A 23154-nucleotide genomic window follows, 5' to 3' on the forward strand; every position below is an offset into this window, starting at 1 on the left:
TTTTAAATTTATATTTTTAGATTTTCCACTATTCTTGGTAATTTGGCATAGATGCACAAACACACACATACACACACACACACACACACACACACACACACGAAACCATAATTGTAAAGCATACAGTACATATCTTCAGATCTTCTAGCTTTTTCTTTATTTAATCTTTCATTAGAGCTTAAAACAGGGGTGTACAACCTGCGGCCCAGGATGGCTATGATGGCAGCCCAACACAAAGTCATAAATTCACTTAAGTTTTCACTTAGATTTTGTAAAAATGTGTTTACATTTAGTGAACACATGAGGCAAAAGAAAGTAAAAAAAATTATAGTGTTTCATTACTGGAATTTTATACGTTTTATTTTCCCAAAGAAATATATATCACTCTTCGCAATCACGCATTATTCACATTATCAGTTTTCAGAAGCACCTATATTTGTGCAACTATTTTCAAGGATGAAGCACATGAAGGGCAAAATTAGAACCAGAATATCTAATGAGCAGCTTGAGAATTCATTGAGAATTGCTACTACATCCATCCATTGATGTGTTAATTTATCAAAAACAAATATAGCACTACTTTTATGTTGCCCTCTTTTACTTTTATAATAAATATCAAATTGTATTATTCAGAAAGGTACATTTTCTATATCAGTGATTGTTAACTTGTGATCTTCACAACTTTTTCTGCTCACCAGCTCTCCTGATTGTAAGTGTATTTTATGTGTGGCCCAAGACAATTATGTGTGGCCCAAGACTTCTTCCAATGTGGCCCAGGAAGGTCAAAAGGTTGGACATCCCTGGCTTAAAACAACTATTTTGGACATCTCCATACTTTTTTAAGTTTACAAGGGACACCCTAAATGGTTGTTCTATGTTGCTTGTGATATGAAAGATTAAATAAAGAAAAAGCAACCAGATATGTGCTTCATTCTATCTCATCTTGGATTTATATGAGTAGCAGTGTTTGGGAGCCCATTGGATACAACTGTAGTGCACGTGGCCCACCATTTGATATATACATGCAGCGGGTAAAATAAGTATTGAACACATCACTTTTTTTCTAGGTAAAAAGATTTCTAAAGGTGCTATTGACTTGAAAATTTCACCACGTGTCAATAACAACCCATGCAATCCATACATACAAAGAAACCAAAACAAATACGTTCAGAAATTAAGTTATGTGTAATAAAATGGGATGACACAGGGAAAAAGTATTGAACACATGAAAAAAGGGAGGTACAAAAAGGCATTTCTGCCCCTTGTCAGTGCAAATGAATATCAGCTGGTTCAGTCTCAACTGATGGCATATAAAAATGTGACTCATTACCAAGGTGTCACACAAGAAATATCTCATGATGGGTAGAAGCAAAGAGCTCTCACAAGACCTTTGCAACCTTATTGTTGCAGAACATACTGATGGTATTATATACAGAAGGATTTCTAAACTTCTGAATGTTCCAGTGAGCACTGTTGGGGCCATAACCTGGAAGAGAGTAGAACATCATTTCACCATACACCGGCCACGACCAGGTGCTCCTCGCAAGATTTATAACAGAAGAGTGAAAATAATTATCAGAAGAGTTGTTGAAAAGCCAAATACCACTTGTTCTTGTGTGCTTCAGAAAGACCTAGAATTAGCAGGTACAATTGATAAAAAAAAAAAAAAAACAATAAGTAATGCACTCAACCACTATGGCCTGTATGCATGCTCACCACGCAAAACTCCATTGCTGAAGAAAAAGCTTTTTTGAAGCTTGTTTAAAGTTTGCTGCATGACATTTAGACAAGCCTGTGAAATACTAGGAGAATATAGTCTGGTCAGATGAGAACAAAGTTGAACTCTTTGGATGCCATAATACACACCATGTTTGGAGTTCAAATGGCACTGCATATCACCCCAAAAACATCACCATACCAATAGTGAAGTTTGGAGGTGGGAACATCATGATGTGGGGCTGTTTTTCAGCATACTGTACTGGCAAACTTTATGTCGCTGAAGGAAGGATGAATGGAAAAATGTGCTAAGACATTCTTGATAAAAATCTGCTGCCATCTACCAGGACGATGAAGATGAAACTAGGGTGGACATTCCAGCAAGACAATGATCCCAAACACAAGGCCAAGGAAACTCTCAGTTGGTTTCAAAGAAAGAAAATAAAGCTGCTAGAATGGCCCAGCCAGTGGTGGCTGTGGGGTTTTTCTTTTGGGGGCCCCCATAATTTGCTATTGTCACATAACTGTGTGGGCTTGGCATGCAGTGCTCTGCGTTCCAAGCCCACCCTTTTTTTGAAGCATATTAGAGACTCCCGCTCTAATCACGTGCTTCAAAAAAAAAAACCCCATTTAAATCCATGAATTCTGGACCCTGCATGTAAATTAGGGGGCCGGGCATATGGATAAGGGGGATGGTGCCCATGTGGCCCTAAAGGATGGGCCGCCACTGGGCCCAGGCAATCACCTGATTTAAATCCAATAGAAAATCTATGGAAAGAACTAAAGTTCAGAGTTCATAGAAGAGGCCCATGGAACCTTCAAGATTTCAAGACTGTGTGGAAGAATTTACCAAAATCACACCTGAGCAATGCATGCAACTAATTTATCCATACAGGAGGCATCTTGAAGCTGTCATTTACTTAGCGGGTTCCACACTTTTTCCCTATGTCATTCCGTTATATTACACATACGGTAACTTAATTTCTAAACTTATTGGTTTTGGATTCTTTGTACGTATGGATTGCATGGGCCGTTACCAACATGTGGTGAACATTTCATATCAATAGCATCTTTAGAAATAAACTTACCTAGAAAAATGGTTACGTGTTCAATACTTATTTTACCCGCTGTATATATATATCTGTTTGTATGCATATTAAAAATAATAATATTAGCAATAATAAAAATGTACAACCATCTAAAATGGTTTTGTACTGATTTGTTCTGGCTGGACTTTTTTTTTGTATCATTTGAAAGATATAAATTATGTTGTCACTTTTGGGCTGTTACAAGAAATTGGATTCTGAACACCAGCCATTGTACTTAATGCAGTTTAAAGCAAAAGTGACCTTCCCACTCTATTACCACCACCCCAGCTCCACCCATACACTCACTTTATTTGCAAACAATACAACGGCAGTCATTTGTAACATGCAGAACTGGTACCCCTGTAAATCATAAATCAAAAAATGTATAATAAGCAAAGATCCTGCTAGACTATGAAGATGTACTGGAGGCTTCCATATTGATTTCATACACTTTCATTATCTTGCTAATCTTGTTATTACAAAGATATTTAGTTAGATTTTTTTTTTTATATACACAGAGTCACTGAGAACAAAACTTGTTAAATTAATTTGAGTTAGAAAATAGTTACTGACAGAGAAGACAGATAACTGTATGTGCACAACACAGATAAAAAGCATTGTTGCCTCAAGCGTGACTTTTATATTGACTTTAATCAACTATAAAATGCTCTCTCCTGTGTATATTCTAATTTTAGCCTTCCCTTTTTCACTTTGTACATAAATTGCAGCAAGTCTGCTCCCAGCCAGCCTGTGTAGCTGGTTATTGTTGACCCTAATAGAGTATCGGGGTAGTTGAGTCCATGCGGAGAGTGAAAAGAGATTTCAGGCCTTGGACAGCTCCTGGTGCTGATTTCCAGCACAGCCAGCTACAGCCTTCAGGAATAGAGAATTTCATCAGCTCCATTGATGTAAGCAAGAAATATAGCAACCTCACCCTGAGGATGTGTAATCAGCGATATGCAAATGACACTCCCCAAGTAGACCACTGTGTTCTTCTGTGCAATATACAGCAGTTTCCTCTGTCACTTAGTGCAGCTGGGAGTTCTCCTTATATATAAACTGTGTTTTAACATTTCTGAAATAAAATTTAATTTTCATTTTAGCCCTCGAGATCAGAAAGGCAGATGGGCCCTCAGGCAGGTAAAAGCTACATACTACAAAACATATAATACCAGTGCAGGCTGTGAACAGAAGCGAAGACAGTGAGTGGCACTATGATTGGCCATAGTTTATGGTGCCAAGCGGAATGGCAGCTGTGTTTATTTCACGCTGTACTGAGAAACCAAGCAAGACCTTCAGCTAAATTAGTCCCTTGGAAATCTGTATGAGACCAAAAAAAAGCCTGCCATATGGAACAGAGAAAACAATAGAGGGAACCTTTCCTTGGATTCATTAGTAATCACTGTAAAAAAGTCTACAAAATATGATTTACATTGTGTGTAAGATCCTAACAAAGGATTTTGCAATAGAAGGGCAAGCTGCCCTCGCGTATCTTCGGATGCTGGTATTTACATGATTCTGCCTTCATGGCCTGGATAGTGCAGCCATCTTATCCTTTCCACTGATCCTTGGGAACCAAACCACCGTTTCCCACTTGGTGCCCTGGGTAGCCCATCGTCGACCGCCGCTGTGAGAGGGTGAGTGTGCATTGCCTACAGGACATATTGCCATTTATTTACTAAGCAACCATACATTATGATTGTACTTTGTCTCCATCTTCCCCTGATGAAGGATTCTACTATGTTTTTCCGAAACATGTTGGGAATTACTCTCTATAAAGAGTCACCTGCCCAATGCTATCACAGCCCCCTTGTGAAAGTAATAAAGTAAAATGAAAAAAAAAAATAGAAATAAAAAAAAAATAAACATTACCCTGTCACCCTGCACATACAGTGCCTTGAAAAAGTATTCATAACCCTTGACATTTTCCACATTTTGTCACGTTACAACCAAAAGTGGCACGTAATTGTAAAGTGGAAGGAAAATTATAAAATTTACAATTTTTTTTACAAATAAATATCTGAAAAGTGTGGCATGCATTTGTATTCAGTTCCATTTACTCTGATACCCCTAACTAAAATCTAGTGGAATCAATTGCCTTCAGAAGTCATCTAAATTGTAAATAGAGTCTACCTGTATGTAATTTAATCTCAGCATAAATACAGCTGTTCTGTGAAGCCCTTGGCCGTTTTGCCAGAGCTACAATGGAATGGTTTAGATTTAAGCATATTTGTGTTTTAGAATGGCCCAGTCAAAGTCCAGACCTAAATCCAATTGAGAGTCTGTGACAAGACTTGAAAATTGCTGTTCACAGACGCTCTACATCCAATCTGACAGAGCTTTGCAAAGGAAAATGGGCAAACATGTCACTCTCTAGATGTGCAAATCTGACATACTCAAAAAGAATTGCAGCTGTCATTGTAGTGAAAGGTGGTTCTACAAAGTATTGACTTGGGGGGCTGAATACAAATGTATACCACACCTTTCAGATATTTATTTGTAAAAAGTTTTGAAAAATATTTATAAACCATTAATAATTTTCCTTCCACGTCACAATTATGTTCTACTTTGTGTTGGTCTATCACATAAAACTAAATAAAATACATTTAGGTTTTTGGTTGTAACATGACAAAATGTGAAAAATTTCAAGGGGTATGAATAGTTTTTAAAGGCACTGTACCCACAAATGCCAATACTCATGGTGTGCATGTGTATGTAGACTGTGATTGTACCACACGTTAGGTATCACAAAAATTTTAGAACCATAATTCTTGGTCAGCTCTAAACTGATGAGCTGTAAAGGTTTTAAAGCGTTGCCTATGGAGAACTTTAGGTACCATCATTTTTCTTGATATCACGGGGGGCATGCAGTTTTTCTTGACTTGGCATGTTTGGTATCTGTTTACTCGATACAGCCTTTTTTTTTAGATTTTTCAAGTATTTTAGTGCGTTTCTTTGCACTAAAATTAATTAGTGTATTTTTTTCCTGAAAATATGCATTTGATAAAACAGTTGAGCAAATATTGTATAACATAAAAAATTGCAACAATCTTTTTATTTTACAAGGCCTCTGCTTTCAAAAAATATATTATGGTCTAGGGTAGGCATGTCTAAACTTGCTAATCAATGGGACAGTTGGTTGTCCTTTAGACTTTAGGAGGGCCAGACTTTGGCCAGCAGCAGTTTAAATTTTCCTGGCATCAGTGGAAGTAAACACCACATTTGGTATTAGGTGCAGGAATAGTACCCCATCGTTGGCATCATTAGAAGGAATAGTGCCTCATTATTGATGTCAGTTGGAGAAATGGTGCCGTTGGTGTCAGTTGGCAGAATAGTATCTCGTATCAGTGAGAGGAATAGTGCCCCAAGGGCCGGATAAAGGCAAGCAAAGAACCTCATGTGGCCTCAGTACCACAGTTTGGAGACCACTGGCCTAGGGGATAAAAGTAATTTATAGCCAAAATTGAAGATTTCTGACAAAATAAAAATTCTCAAGAGAGAAAGTGGTTAATATGGGAATTATATTTTCAGACAAAAATGTTAGAACAGCTCTATTATATAACATTTTCTACATGACTGAAATTCAATGTTAAACAGACCTAGCATTATAGTAAACTCTGGAGCAAAGTCAGGGTTCTGCAGATGATCTCAAGTTAGCCAATTATGGAAAGTGTTGCTTTGTGGCACTTTAATTCGTAATGGCCTGGAGCATCCAAGACTGAACTGTTGGCTGTAATTGTGTGTTAAGCCAGAAGGATAGATGAATAATTTAGTGAATATTAACTGTTGGAGTAATGTCTTCTTAGCTTTTGGTAAAGTATATGGGCTTAGCTAGAGATAATCTATATTATGATCCTCTGATTTGAATGCAATTCTGGCTTTTTCAATGACTTGTGATCATACAGGCTAACTTCCCAAACTTTACATATCTACTTCATAATGGTGTTAATAAACCCTTTAGTAATAGGTATGTTTTGCACATTTTAAATCACCTTTTATATCACATTGAAGTTTGCAGACTCCTTTGGCAATATCATTCTCTCTGTAGTATGAATGATCTGATCCTATTAAAAGAGAACACCCTAATATTAGAGGAATATATGCAAATGAAAACCTATTCAACCAATCAGACTTAACTGTTTTTTTTTTTGCTAATGCCCCATACACACGACCGGACTTTTCAACATCAAAAGTCTGACGGAATGATTCCGGCAGACTATTCGATCGTGTGTGGGCTGCAACGGACTTTTGATTCGCAAAAGTCTGACAGACTTTAGAAATGGAACATGCTTCAAATTTTTCCGCCAGAACTCTGCCGGACCCAGAAATCCGCTCGTGTGTGTGCTAGTCTGACGGACTAAAACCGACGCTAGGGCAGCTATTGGCTACTGGCTATGAACTTCCTTATTCTAGTCCAGTCATACGTCATCACGTTCGAATCCGTCGGACTTTGGTGTGATTGTGTGTGGCCAAGTCCGTTCATTCGGAAAGTCTGTCAGAACTCCGTCGAAAGTCTGCCGGACTTAAGTCCTGTCGTGTGTACGCGGCATAACATTAGTTGCTATGGACAACAGTTCTACTATTTTACACTTTCGTAGTATTCCTATGTCTTAACTGAGTACTATCCATGATACTTTTGTATTTGCACTTAGTGCACTTGAGGACAAAAAAAGCATGCAGACAGTACTCATCTGTGCATTTCCACGAATACAACTACAATCACATTAAAGTGGAACTTTAATCAGAAAATTAAGGCCTGTTAGATCACTTCAGGCTGGCCTCTTTTTCGGGTATAGCTGTGTAAAACATAAAAAATAAGTGCCTATACTGTTTACAATATAATGAGGCACTGTCTCATCCTGCTCTGCACATGCTCAGTTGCTCTCTTTTTTCAGCACTGTGCTTAAAATACAGCCAGTAGAGGCTGATCGGCTGACAGCTTTAAGATTTACTGTTGCTGAAGGGGGGAAAAATCAAAAGGAATGACACAGACTGTGCTGAGAGAACACAGAGAAGAGAAGGAAAAAAGCAAGAGAGGTGAAAGGACAAACGCTGCTGTCAAGGAGACAAAAAAAGAGCTAAACTTACAAGGATAGTATCTTATCTATTTGATGTTCTGTCCTTTCACCCTCATCTGCAGATCTCTGAACTTCAGCACTGTAAAACTTCTGTCAGACTTCTTCTTTATTGGAGCCAAGACATACAGTCAAGGCTGGAAATTTACATATTTTAATTGAAGAAAGTGACATATAGTTTTTGAGAACAAAGAGAGGGAGAGAGTTTCCAATAAGGAAGTGACTGCTCCAGGCTTCACCAAAATGGCCGCCTCCACCAAAGGAACAGGAGCAATGCTGGAGACAATTTACAGCATACACTAATTTTGGTAGCATAACTATTAATGCGGAATGTACCGTATTTATCGGCGTATAACACACACTTTTTTCGCCATAAAATCAGGGGTAAATTAGGGGGTGTGTGTTATACGCTGACCCCCCACTATTATTAACCCTTTCTGCTGCTCTCTGCGGCTTCGAGGTATTTTCGGCCACACTCGGCCGTTCTTAACTATCTTCGGCGGTTCTCTGCTACTTTTGGCCATTCTCGCTATTTTCGGCCACGCTCGGCCGTTCTCGGTGGCTAGCCGCCAAGAACGGCCGAGTGTGGCAGAAAAATAGCCGAAAGCCGCCGAGAGCGGCCAAGAACTACAGAGCGCCGCCGAGATACACAGAACATCCGCTCTGTATCTCGGCGGCACTATTTATAAATGGCAAAGCCACAGACAAGACTGCAAATGACTGACAAAGCTAAATGCAAGGCTGCAAGTGACTGACAAGGCTAAATGCAAGGCTGCAAGTGACTGACAAGGCTGCAATGGAAGGCTACAAATGACTGACAAGGCTGCAAATGACTGAAAAGGCTGCAATGGAAGGCTGTAAATGACACTGATAAGGCTGCATTGATGGGCATTTAAATGTGTTTTTTTCCTTAAACTTCCCTCCTAACTTGGGGTGTGTTTTATACGCAGACGCGTGTTATACGCTGATAAATACAGTATGTTCTTTTGTTAAAGAAGCTTAATTGTTATCAAGCTGTCTGAATTGATATCGATCTATTGGTAGTGTTCTTGTGAATCAATAAAGAAATATTTAATGTATTTGAATATATTTTCTTTATCTTCAAGGCTACAAATTACAGCATTTTTTTTTTTTTTTTTTTTTTTTTTTTAGTCAGGTAAATATGAAATATATTATGAGTATTTTTTATGTTTACTGTTTCCAGACAGCAAGTTGAGCCCTAGGCTTCTTTTGCCATGCATACCTAACTAACCCTAATTGCTTTGCTGAAAAAGCTTGGTATTTACAGAACATAAAAGCTGATGCACGGATTGCACTCACAGTGGAATAAATAAGGGACCTATTCCTCTACCTCCCTACTTTGTACCGCTTCACACAGAGTTTCAATTAGGTGAGACAATCTGAGAGCAAACTCCTCAGCATTATGTTTTTTGTCTTATTAGAAAAATACATTTATCACTTACCCTCAGAGAGGTTGAGGATATGCCAAGGTCTCCCTTGATAGTACAGTCCCTTGCACTTTAACAACACGGGCTCAGTCTAGAGGATATAAAAGGGGAAAACACTGCGCTATAGTTTGTGAAAAGATGGCCACAACAGCCAAAACAGCAGCCGACACTAAAAACAAACAAAGTTCAACAGATAAAATAATAAAAACAGTGTAGCGCTTCAATAATAATAAGTGTAATCAACACAAATTATAAAAATAATAATAGCAAAACAAAAATCGCACAAAACTAAATGCCTGAAAGTGAAAGTCCAACATAAGGCACTCATTCCACTATGTTGATGGCATAGGAGTGGCCAAACCGTCACATGGAAGGAAGATGGTGTACTGGACGAATATGTTCATGCAGGTAGACTTGATTGTAAACATCAGTGAATAGTAGATAAATACTTCTTACCGGAACAGTTGGACTCACACAGTCATATGACGGCTGAGTCTGGAAGGCTTGGGGTCACAGTCAAGGACCAAGGAGTGTGAGGAGAGAGGTCAGTTGAGCTGGTGGAGGAGCTCCAGGCGGTTGTAGGCTCAAAGATGGATCCTTTCAGATGGAACATCAAAGGTCGAAGTAATCAAGCTCAAACGCAGCCCGTTGGACCAATACTCCAGCCTCCCCCGAATGGGGAGGGGGGTGTTTGTAAAGTTTTAAACCAAAACCATGGAGAAAAAGGAAAAGAAAAAAAGGCTCCACATGGTGCGGGTCAAACGATATAAAAACGTTGGTTTATTGAAGTCAAAAGGTAATAAATGACTTAGTGATCACATAAAAAAACGAAATGAACTTAAAAGCAATGTGGGGTACCAACAGCTCGCCCGACGCGTTTCGACATATGTGTCTTCAACTGGGGCATGTATGCCCCACACATGCCCCAGTTGAAGACACATATGTCGAAACGCGTCGGGCGAGCTGTTGGTACCCCACATTGCTTTTAAGTTCATTTCGTTTTTTTATGTGATCACTAAGTCATTTATTACCTTTTGACTTCAATAAACCAACGTTTTTATATCGTTTGACCCGCACCATGTGGAGCCTTTTTTTCTTTTCCTTTTTCTCCATGGTTTTGGTTTAAAACTTTACAAACACCCCCCTCCCCATTCGGGGGAGGCTGGAGTATTGGTCCAACGGGCTGCGTTTGAGCTTGATTACTTCGACCTTTGATGTTCCATCTGAAAGGATCCATCTTTGAGCCTACAACCGCCTGGAGCTCCTCCACCAGCTCAACTGACCTCTCTCCTCACACTCCTTGGTCCTTGACTGTGACCCCAAGCCTTCCAGACTCAGCCGTCATATGACTGTGTGAGTCCAACTGTTCCGGTAAGAAGTATTTATCTACTATTCACTGATGTTTACAATCAAGTCTACCTGCATGAACATATTCGTCCAGTACACCATCTTCCTTCCATGTGACGGTTTGGCCACTCCTATGCCATCAACATAGTGGAATGAGTGCCTTATGTTGGACTTTCACTTTCAGGCATTTAGTTTTGTGCGATTTTTGTTTTGCTATTATTATTTTTATAATTTGTGTTGATTACACTTATTATTATTGAAGCGCTACACTGTTTTTATTATTTTATCAGTCTAGAGGATGCCTTTTTGTGAATAGATTGCAGAAACCATGAGCAGGTGGGGAAATAAGAATGCAGGATATTCCAAAACAATATCAGAAATCAACAGAAGGACACACTTCTTAGCAGAAATCCTTAGGCACACATGAAAGTACTCACAATGTCTCAGGAGCTGACTACCACTCAGCTTCCACATGACACGCTTCAGTGAAGGAGAAAAAAAGATCCTTCTCCACACCAGAATTCCAGTACAGTGCTTTCCAGCAAGAAATTGTCCATAAGTCTTCTCCAGGCCCTCAGCCCAGCTGAGGTCCCAAACTGCAACTCTTGTCTCACTCTAGCTACCTCCTTGGGTTAGTAACCCCAGGAGAACTGGAACCCTCCTTGTAGAGGAAATAACACTCTGGAGTGGACTCCTAAATATATATCTCTCCTCTCTCTGCCACCTTCTGGGTGCCCCCTCCCAGGGATTGGCTGAGGTCTGAAAATGATTCACGACTGAATGACTGATCTTCCCTGCTCTATCATCTGGAAGCTTCCTTGAGAAGCAATTAATCAATCACTAAGCCTAGGAAAACCTGACCTGGCCAAAAAAAACTGATCTTTACTCCACTGACTACAGTGAAATAAAAAAATGAAATTTAACCTAACAGGGGAGGTGCAATACATCCATAATCATTTTGTATATACAGTATAATAAACAGTTATGGAAAACATCAGTTTAAAAATGTATTACTTTAAGACCCCTTTCACACTGGGGCGTTTTTCAGGTGTTTTTCAGGCGCTTTAGCGTTAAAAAAGCGCCTGTAAAGTGCTTCAAAGAGTCCTCATCTGCAGACCCAATGTGAAAGCCCAAGTGCTTTAAGAGCCCTTTCACAATGTCAGCGACCGAAAAACACTTGTAAAGCACCACTTAAACTAGCAGAGCTTTACCAGCGTTTTTCGAGTGTTATTGGGGCGTTTTTAACCCCTGTTAGTGGCCAAATAAAGGGTTAAAATTGCCCACAAAATGCTGCTGCCAATAGTGCTTTTCAGGCGCTTTTCAGGCATTTTACAGGCGCTTCCCATTGATTTCAATGGGAAGGGGGCACTTTAGGAGCGTTGTATTCACCGCTCCAAAAGCGCTGCAAAGAAGCTGCTTGCAGGACTTTTTTTGATGCCCTGCCAGCGCAGCGCCTCAGTGTGAAAGCACTCTGGCTTTTACATTGGGATTGCAGTTGCGAATTCTTTCAAGCGCTTTACAAACGCTTTTTTTTAACGCTAAAGCGCCTGAAAAACGCCCCAGTGTGAAAGGGGTCTAAAAAGTAAAAAAAAAACATAGCCCAAAACCATTATGGTTTGATGTATGTAGCTAGGATTGAGACCAGTGTGTTTGGTACACAGAGAACTGTGACCACCAAAACAAATTAATTTGCATAATATTTAGGAACTTCAAAAAGAGTAATTTACTGTTGCTTAGATTTTTGAATCATTGGAGATCCTCTAGCCACATACTCTGAGTAATTGTTCAAACTTGTAATTAACAGAGACATCTCACACATTAATATGGAAACCTTGAATTTGTCCTTCAGACAAGAACGCATATATAAATAGAATATTAAATAGGTAATGCATCCTTGGTTCAGAACATAACAGCCTCTCCCCACTAAAATTGAAAGAAACCAAGTGTTACCTTATAGGTGAAAAAAGCCCTTCTTGATCCCATAAATTGGCAGTCAGATTAATTCCATGGATCAGAACTTTCCATTACCATTCTTCAGTAGTCAATGTGATGGCTACCTTTAGCTGTAAGGGAAAGCATTTTAAAATAATGTAATTGATTTTGCCATTAGTACATCATGCAGCAAGGCATTCATTTCAACCAATCTTACAAAACAAGCCCTTTCTTATTCTGCTTATAAAAAAAGGATTTCTTAAAATAAGGCATATTGCTACAGTGTGAAATCAAATAACTGTTTTGGGGATAAAGCTATTTTTTTTTCTAGGGGGTAGGATGAAACCTTGGTCAGTGCCAAAACCAAAATTTGAGGTGGAATGTTGGTATAGGTATTAGTATCTTAGATACATAAAATATTGTTTTTATTTAAAATCATCTAAAATATTCATCATTATAATGTGCATATATAAGACCACAAGAATAATACAATGTTAATACAAAAAGAGAACCAAGGTTTATGTGTTTCATGGGAAATATCCCCTTCCTCGGGTCTCAAAATATGTATAGCAGTCCTTCTAATTTCTCACTGGTCCACCTGACACATGCCAAGCCAGGAGACAACAGTGGGGACAAAGGAAAGGATCATCAAGAGAAAGGCCCAACTAGCCCCTGCAGGCCCACACTGCACAAAAGCTATGAGGCCAAGGGAGGAGGCAAATCTGCAGTGATGATTATAAAAGACCACCAAAGATACTGCATTAGCATTAACATCTCCATATTGTGATTCTAAACACCAGCTACTACACCAGTAAATGAGTTCAACCAATTTTGAGGGCTTTTTGCGTAGAGAACTTTTACTGAAGCTTGAGCAACAGGTTTTAAATATACTGCACACTTGATCGTTTACTGCACATGAACTATATGTTATTACGATTAGTGTATAAAGTACCTCTGCGCCAACCACCTTGACAAGGGGAATGGAGGGATGCTGCAAACACTGAAGGGAGCTTCACCTACTCCCTGAGCAATATCGATTAAGTGGTTTTAGTGTTTCGCAAATGGGGGAATACAAGAAAGGAGGGGAGAGGGAGGGGGGGGAAAGGGGGGAGAAAGAGAGGGAAGGAGAAAAGAAAAAGGGGAAGGGGAAGAAAGGGCAGGGAGGGGGAAGGGGAACAGATGAGTATGCAGGTAAAGGATAAAGGGGTAAAGGTCAAAAAGTGCTAGTGTAAAATTATATGTGTCTGGGTGTGCAAAAATCCTTGTTCGGTACGTGCTAAACTAAAATAAATGTTAGAGAGTGTCACGTGACGGTGACGAATGCGCAAGGAAGGAAGTGAGAGAGACACTAGGAAGGACATTGGAACGCACCGTTCGTTACTCTGCTTGTTGCTCTATTACTGCAGTTTTTATTCACTCAGAATGTGAGTACCCTGTCACTATACTTAAATAAAATTCAATTGGTTGAAACTACTACACTATGGGACATTATCTCTTTATCTTGTGAGGCATACCTATCCCAGGAACAGGAGCCAGTTACCCATCTATACTATTAAGGCTGTAACCTCACAGCCGTGAGGCATACCTATCCCAGGAACAGGAGCCAGTTACCCACCTATACTATTAAGGCTGTAACCTCACAGCCGTGAGGTAAGGGCACATCTATCCACGTATTGGATAAATAGGAGGATTAAGTCACTGCACATGTATGCCTGCATGGATCACTGAAGTTCAAAGCTAGTGCTTCCCCTTAGAACAAAGCACGTCCACAGGACTGAATATCCCAGACTGATTACCAGCACCTTATTTTTATGTGTTTATCATTTCACCTGTGTTGTAACGTTTTTTTGCTGCTAGCACTATTTGCACTTTATAAACACCGCATGGAACATGCATTTTGTTATATTGGATTGATTGTTATCTGTATTTTTTTCACTTGGCACTTTATAAACACCGCATGGAACATGCATTTTGTTATATTGGATTGATTGATATCTGTGTTTTTTCCACTTGGCATGTCACATGGGATTGTGCTTATGTGATTATTCTCACTGTACACTTTTAGTCATATATTTTGGACTATCACCTTAAGTTATATACTCATTTATTGTCAGCATATTTTATTGCAGTTTTGCACAGCACCCACGATTTATATGTCTATTGTTTCAGGCATTCATCCATTACTGTGAGTTTTTATTTGTATGGCACTCTATCAGAATGTATATTTGATTGCCACTCTCTAACATTTATTTTAGTTTAGCACGTACCGAACAAGGATTTTTGCACACCCAGACACATATAATTTTACACTAGCACTTTTTGACCTTTACCCCTTTATCCTTTACCTGCATACTCATCTGTTCCCCTTCCCCCTCCCTGCCCTTTCTTCCCCTTCCCCTTTTTCTTTTCTCCTTCCCTCTCTTTCTCCCCCCCCCCCCCCCCCCCCCTCCCTCTCCCCTCCTTTCTTGTATTCCCCCATTTGCGCAACACTAAAACCACTTAATCTATATGTTATTACGCTTTCAGAGATTTCATCTATAAATGTCAGTTTATAAAGCATGCTACATGGGCCTTTTCACTTAAAATACTGATACTGTATCTTTGGAGAGTCACTTTACGTGGTGACAGAATATAGTAATTATTAGATTTTATTGATAGATGCAACATACAGAGTATAACATCAACAGTATAAGCATTTTTGTACAGAAAAAAAAAACAGCTATGAAGAAAATAGCAAAGTACATAATGGTTCCAATGTGTCTTGTAGCAGATCTTCAGATTAAAAAAAGGGGATATTCCTGATTCCTGTACTTGTATCGGTTTTGTATTCTCTGTTTTTCAAATAAAATACATTTTGTGAAAAAAAAGGGGGGGTAACTGGATGGATCTAAAGAGGAGGGTTCCTAGAGTTACCAAGATAGTACAAATGAATGATCTAGAAGGAGGTGTGGGGAGGGGAGAGGAAAGAAAGCAGCGGAAGGGGGAGGGGAGGGGATGAGCACCAAGTTCTTGCTATAGAGGTAACTTGGGGGTAGACATTGAAGTTGTGGCTGTGGTATCGAGGGCAGCATTATCTGTTATTTCGTTTGAGAGAAGAGGTTGGTGTGCGAGAGGTGATCTCACGCGAAGATTCATGTCTTGTCGGAAGGTGAGTACCTTAGGTTGTGGGTCTTTCAGTTGGAGAAAGCAGCTTTGCTTACGGTGTTAGGGGAGGCCCATAGTATGAGAATGAAAGTTCCTCGAAATTCGCCTGATCCATCGGAGTGAGTGTTGAGACCATAAATGGTTGCCATTTGTGATAGAAGCGTGTTTTGGTCTTTTCATGCGATAAGTCTGTCTTGAGTTTGTCTTTGAATAGTAGTTGTAAGAGGTCTCTTTTGACCTGTGAGGTGTTTGGGTGTACGTTGGAGGTCTACTTTTTCAGGATGTATATTCTGAGGAGTAGGGGGCATAGCAGAGACCAGTTTATGCTGGAGGGGGTAGAGTTGAGTGACCAGGGAAGTAGCTGTGGGTCCCAGTGCCCAAAGATAAGGAGCAGGGGGTCTTTGGGCAGTTTCAGCAAGGTTACTTCAAAGATGTAGGATAGGATTTGTTCCCAAAAGGTAGAGATGTAGGTGCACGACCAGAAGTTATTTTCTAAATCGTCCAATTTCTCTAGAATATATTTGTTCGGCTTGCCTTGGACCTGTTCTGTGGATTGTGCCTGGTAGAGTTCTTCCTCAATGTTGGCTATGCAGTGCTCAGCCTCATTCAATCTGGAGGCATGTTCCCCTAGCTGGGCCTGGAGCTGCTGCATGCCTGCGCTGACTGCCTTCTCCACAGAGGGTGCTATCATGGGAAAGAGGAGAGCTGCCACAGCTTGGGCAATGAGCTCTGTGTGTTGATCACCATTATGCTGTGCGACAGTGTCATACTATGATGATGAGGGGGCCAGGCTACCGCTTACCTCCATGTCAGGCGCCATCTCTGTGAGAGGATCCATGTAGGCCAAAGCTGGGGCCTTGATTTGCAGCTGTGCAGATCACTTGGCCGTGTACGATCGCGGGTGGTTTTCTCCACAAACCAGTCCATGTTGTGGCCGAGTGTGAGGGGAAAGGCTGCCGGAGTTTGGAGCAGCTTTTGCCGGTGTTATATGCCGATTTTGGAGTCTAGCTGTGGGAGCTGGTGTGAGAGGCAGCTACTCCAATGTGGTGCCGGAACCGGAAGTGTCAATATAGTAGTTTTATGCATGTTACAAATACACATCAACTTAATTTCACAATGCAAGTTAATGTGTATCAGTGCAGATGTGACAAGTTTTTAAAATGGAGAGCAAAAATATACAATATATTATAACTGTTGACAGCCTGCGTTTTCTCTGTAGATTGAATTGGCTGGGACAGTTGGTTAGCTCACACCCAGTTAAAAAATTTCCATTTTAGTTTTGATTTAATAGAGGAAGTCTGTGACTCCTCTGTGGAAACAGTCCTTTGTTATGTCTTTGACAGCAGAAAAAAAAAAAGGAAATGGGTTTCACCTGTACAGGAAGGCTCAATCCGCAGTCACAACATGACGACATGACAGTGTAGCTTGGTTTTAAAGGTTTACTAACAAGAGTTCCTATCTGTAGTCACATTTGTCATCCTTGCATATCTGCCTAACATAACATATATTGTAAATAGATAATATTATATATATATATATATATATATATATATATATATATATATATATATATAAATAGACACTACTGTGCAAAGGTTTAAGGCAAGGTTGAAAAAATGCTGTAAATTAAGGTTGCTTTTAGAAATGGAAATGTTAATAGTTTATCAATTAACAAAATGCAAAGTTAATGAACATAAAAAAAATCCAAATCAAATCATTATTTGGTGTCACCACCCTTTGACTTATTTTTGTGTTTGTTTTATCTGTCCTAGGGAAAACCATATGTTTTTGACCGAGTGTTTCCTCCAAATACGACTCAGGAGCAAGTCTACCATGCCTGCGCCATGCAAATTGTTAAAGGTAATTGTTTCAACCTCTTATCATTAAGTAATTTATGTCATTATTTATAAGGCTATTATTTATAAGGCTACCTAAAATGTAATTTATAGTCCCTTGAATTGTTCCTGTGTGTAAATAAAAAGAAAAAAGATATATCTACTAGTCCATGGAGTCCAGCGTTGTCCTCTTTTCAGCCCAAAGATTTTCTTCCTACCTCTGCTATTACGCTGTAATCTTGGACATACTGCAACAAGCAAAATAGTTTCTTGTATTAAAAAAGGTATAGACTCTAAAGAGAGAGAGACATAATTTTGACCCTGTACAAATTATCAGTAAGACCTCATCTGGAATATGCAGTTCAGTTTTGGGCCCCAGTTCACAAAAAGGATATTGGAGAACTGGAGAAAGTGCAGAGAAGAGCAACCAAACTGATAAGAGACATGGAGGATCTCGGCTATGAGGAAGGTTTAGCTGAGCTGAATTTATTTGCTCTGGACTAGAGGCAATTATGGGGTAATATGATCACCATGTATAAATACGTAAGTGGTTCATATAGTGAACTTGTTGTAGAGATATTCACTTTAAGGCCATCACAAAGGACAAGGGATTTAAGAGATTTAACCTTCATGTACAGAAAGGCTTCTTCACAGTAAGAGCTGTGAACATGTGAAATAGACTCCCTCAAGAACTAGTTATGGCCAGCTCAGTAGGTTGTTTAAAAAAAAAGCCTGGATTATTTCCTAAATGCACAAAATATAGCTGGTTACCCATATTTATAGGTTTTATCACAAGGGGTAGTTGAAGGATTTTATTCTCTCCGCTGAAGCGAAATGCTTTTTTTAGCCTTTTTCTGGCTTTTTCTAGGATTGTGTATATAGAGGTTTTCTATTTGTGTGTATGTGTGTGTGTTTTTTGTTATTCTGTTGGTTGAACTAGATAGACTTGTGTCTTTTTTCAGTCAAATTAACTATGTGTAACATATGCATCATTGGGCAGTCATTGTTTATGTGCTGAGAACTTGCACTGTGTATTTTCAGTACATAGACTGAGCTGTTGCAGGCAGCTCTTAGTTCAGGCTCCAGGCGGGACCGCTTCCAATCATGTGTCTACTGTGGCAGTTGTCACATGATCGTCAATCTATCCCACCCCTCCAGGTGTTCCAAACTATTTAAAGGGATGTAGGGGCAGGTGGGAAAGGATTAAAGTTGTGCTTTAACCACTTTCAGACCGGGCCAATTTGCTGGTCAAAGACCAGACCACTTTTTGCGATTCGGCACTGCGTCGCTTTAACTGACAATTGCGTGGTCGTGCGACGTGGCTCCCAAAGAAAATTGACGTCCTTTTTTTCCAACAAATAGAGCTTTCTTTTGGTGGTATTTGATCACCCCTGTGGTTTTTATTTTTTGCGCTATAAACAAAAATAGAGTGACAATTTTGAAAAAAACGCATTATTTTTTACCTTTTGTTATAATAAATATCCCCCAAAAATATATAAAAAAACATTTTTTCCCTCAGTTTAGGCCGATACGTATTCTTCTACATATTTTTGGTAAAAAAAATCGCAATAAGCGATTATTGATTGGTTTGCGCAAAAGTTATAGCGTTTACAAAATAGGGATAGTTTTATAGCATTTTTATTAATAATTTTTTATTATTTTTTTTTACTAGTAATGGCGGCGATCAGCGATTTTTATTGTGACTGCGACATTGTGGGGGACCCATCGGACATTTTCGACACATTTTTGGGACCATTGTCATTTATACAGTAATCACTGCTATATAAATGCAGTGATTCCTGTGTAAATGACACTGGCAGTGAAGGGGTTAACCAGTGGGTGGCAGTGTAGGGGTTAAGTGTTCCTAGGGGTGTGTTACTAACTGTGGGGGGGTTGGGCTTTCATTTAGTGAACACTGATCTCTGCTCCAATCACATGGAGCAGAGATCAGTGTCACTAGTTGCTAGGCAGAATGGAGAAATGTTGTTTACAACGGCACTTCTCCATTCGGCCGCTCCGTGAGACGATCGCGGGGAAGCCCACGGCAATCGAGTCCGCGGGTCCCGCGACCGGACTCACGGGGGTCCCGACCAGCGTGGGAGCGCGCCGCCGCCGGCGTGCTCCCGATGGCAGGGCGGCAAATTTAAAGGGACGTACATGTACGCCCATTTGCCTTCCCGTGCCATTCTGTCGACGTACATCGTCGTGCGCTGGTCGGCAAGTGGTTAAGATAAGACTTAATTAATTAATTAATTAATTAATTCATTCATTCATTATATGGCTCTTTAAAGGAAGAAAGCATGAATGTGGTACTTTTGCATGTATAAAAAATGAAGTCGTTCTTAGATGATACCTTTAACATCTAACTAGTGGAAGTCACTGATCGCATTTAAGACACAAAGCTCATTGAGGCATGTACAGTACAGCCAGGTTTTTCTATAAACATGAACACTTTTCTTTGTTGAGCACTCAGGTTTATACCAATAGGAAGGGTAGGTAGCAGCACATAGATTTACCAGTAGCTCAGGCTTATTGGGGGGGAGGGGTTGGGAATTATCATGAATGAACATCTGTTAACCTGTCAGAGCATTATTTTCCCCAGGATTTGTTGGCCAAATGTGACTACGTATACCCAATGGTGTCACAATGTGACAATCACCTGATCCAATTGAAATTTCTGTTGCTCACACACATGCCGCGTTTTACACAATTGTATATCTTTTTATTACATAAATATCCAAATATCATGTGCGTCCAGTATTATGCTGGAAGGTGAACGAAATAATGCACATCTGGGGCTAATTACTCTACAAAATAGAAATAAAAAACTGAAAAAGTTATCTATATATTATTGTACAGATAATATTCATTTATTGCTTCTATAAAGATGAAAATGCTTCTTAATTTCATTTTTGTAAAGTCTTAAAGTTCTGTCTGCATATAAATTTCTTAATGTAAAACATGTCACTATTTCTGCTTATGATAGCGATATACTTCAGTGATCTGCCTTCTCTTTCCTTGCAGATGTGCTGGCTGGTTATAATGGGACTATCTTTGCCTATGGGCAGACTGCCTCTGGGAAGACCCACACCATGGAGGTAAGCATAGGATGTATACAAAGCAGTTAGAGGAAATATAACATTTCAGAGTTTATCGTGAAGGGGTTTTAAGGTTAAACTAAAAATTGTCTTTATATTATCTTCTATATAAATGGTCAGAAAACAATACAAAAAGTACCACGTCACCTGCAGGTAGTACTGCAGACACTGTTGATATTCAGTCCTCAGCCCCAGTTAAAGTGAACTTGTCACCTGGAATTTTACGCTGATGGTCTTCTATGCCAAGTTCTCACTCTGTGGCACACTGACTTGTTAAAAGTGACATGTAGTTCATTTTAAACTTTAACGTAAATGTCTTGTCTAAATGTAGTAGCACAAGACGCAGTTGTCTTTATTATACAGAAAAGCCCTTTCTATGCTCCTCTCTGATTAATTATCACTTTGTTATTGCGGCATGACTTTCCAAGATTTCATGGCTTAGCCTTCTCAACTGGCATTCAATTGTCCAATGTTCCTCAGCTGCCATATAGAGCAGTCTCATTGGAGAAGGGGGTGGCCACTAGCAGAATGGCCATAAATTGAGGCCACAAAGTGCATTAGAAGGCTAAATAGATGTTTCACCATCGTTTTGTACAGCAGGGTTCCAAGTCTGAGGCAAAGGGAGCCAGATTGACTATATGACCATATGACAATAAGCAATGTAGGAAGTTATATATTAGGCAAAGAGCAAGACACTGCTAGTTTAGAACATTTTCTTAATGAATATGTAAAATACGATATTAGTGCACTCATCCTTAGTGGGCTCCCTAAGGTTGTTTAAATCAAGGAAGATTGTAGTGGAATACAAATAGTTAAAAACTGAAGAAGCTGCAGTTCTGAATATATAATATAGTAATAGTAATACAGTAATGTGCATATAGAAATGTACAGTAAATGCTAAATCAAAAATTACTTTAAAGTCAGCAAATAAGGTAAAAAAGTTAAAAATCTTTATCCACATTGTATATTAAGCACTTTCAACTGCCTGCAGATTCCTCTGTAGAGTTCCTGGGCATCCCAAACATTTTTTTATGCTTTGCCTGTATTCATGGCATCTGGCTCTGTTCCCACACCATCTTTTCCCTTCCAGTGATGGGCTAGTAGTAGCACATGTGAGGGGACTTGTGTAACTACCATGGAAGCTGTTCATTATTGAGCAGCCTGGGTTTGAGGTGCACAAGTGCTCTATACTGAATCAGAGTCAGCATGCAGAAACTTGTTGCCTATTTTCCAAGGTAAGAAAGGCTTTGTGGCATTGCTCCATATATTTTACATTACTTTAATATGTGCTGTTTGAAAAAGACAGTATGTGTCCCAACAAGGCTGGCCTCTTACACCACACTGTTTTAGAGCATGTGGTCAGGAGGACTCATTTCTACATATCTGGTGGGAATGCCCAAAAGTCTGCAGATTCTGGATTTGTGTATATAATTTCCTGTACACTTTGACAGGCACTAATCTTAAAAGGAATCTGCAACAGGCTCCCTTGTGCTGAACCATCAGCTCCACGGTATGTGAGAAGGCTGATCTATGTTGTGCTATTAGCAGCTCATACTGCGATAACTAGGTCGTGGAAATCTCCCATTATCCTTATTATTATTCGACATGATTAAGACCAAACTGTCCTGGATAATGGTCAATGAGAAAATCTCAGCTATCCTCAATGATAAATTACCTTTGAATTTGAATTAATTTGAAAAGATTTGGGATCCTTGGATCACCTATCTTTCAGAAAATGCCCTAAGTCCGTAAGCTTTCCTGGAAATTTGGTATAGAGCTCTTTAATCGCAGAGACTACACTATACAATCCTTTTCTTCCTTTCTTTCATTTTCTATCTCTTCTGAAAGTTCTGTTTTGTAACCCTCAAATTGCTGATTTGGAATCTGACCAATCAGGGACTGTTATTCCCTGGAGGGGTGAAAGCAATACCTCTTTATTTGCCTTTAACACCTTCGAATGTTCATGATAGCTGCTTATGTTTGATTATGGCTTTTTTTTTACCTGTTTAGAATTGTAATGCCTGTAACCTTTATATTTTTCCCAATAAAATGATTGGAAATGAAAAAAGACATTAAGTTCTCTTTTAAACCTGAAGTAACTTTTCCTCAGGGTAAGCTTCATGATCCCCAGATGATGGGAATAATACCAAGAATTGCCAGAGATATCTTCAATCACATATACTCCATGGACGAAAACCTGGAATTTCATATCAAGGTAAGGTGCCAGTTTGCATCATGTTATTGCATATTATTTTTTTCATGCACTTTATTCCACCTAGGGCCAGCAGAGACAAAGAGACAGATTTTTGCAGTATAGTTTGATCACACATTTTCCTCATCATCAATATATTAATCTCATATTAGCCTATTTACATTTAGTACTCACCCTCAAAGGGGCTGCTGGAATTTAACAGGCTCTCCTATCTCCCTAATGGTCAGCTCCCTGTTGCCACACTCAACAACACCTCAAC

General features: G+C 39.4%; 1 protein-coding gene across 3 annotated transcripts in view; it reads left to right on the forward strand.

Annotated features, from left to right (window-relative positions):
- The window catches only part of KIF5A (kinesin family member 5A), a 232420-nt gene that overhangs the window by 65201 nt on the left and 144065 nt on the right, over window positions 1-23154 (forward strand). For all 3 annotated transcript variants that reach the window (XM_077483606.1, XM_077483607.1, XM_077483608.1), the window contains exons 2-4: window positions 17523-17610; window positions 20610-20683; window positions 22794-22898. In XM_077483606.1, the coding sequence (XP_077339732.1) occupies window positions 17523-17610; window positions 20610-20683; window positions 22794-22898 (267 nt within the window). The remainder of the gene's footprint in view (window positions 1-17522; window positions 17611-20609; window positions 20684-22793; window positions 22899-23154) is intronic.

Source organism: Lithobates pipiens, unplaced genomic scaffold (assembly GCF_037356315.1).
Source record: "Lithobates pipiens isolate NorthernLeopardFrog02 unplaced genomic scaffold, aLitPip1_a1.2 Scaffold_16, whole genome shotgun sequence".
Classification (NCBI taxonomy): Eukaryota; Metazoa; Chordata; class Amphibia; order Anura; family Ranidae; genus Lithobates; species Lithobates pipiens.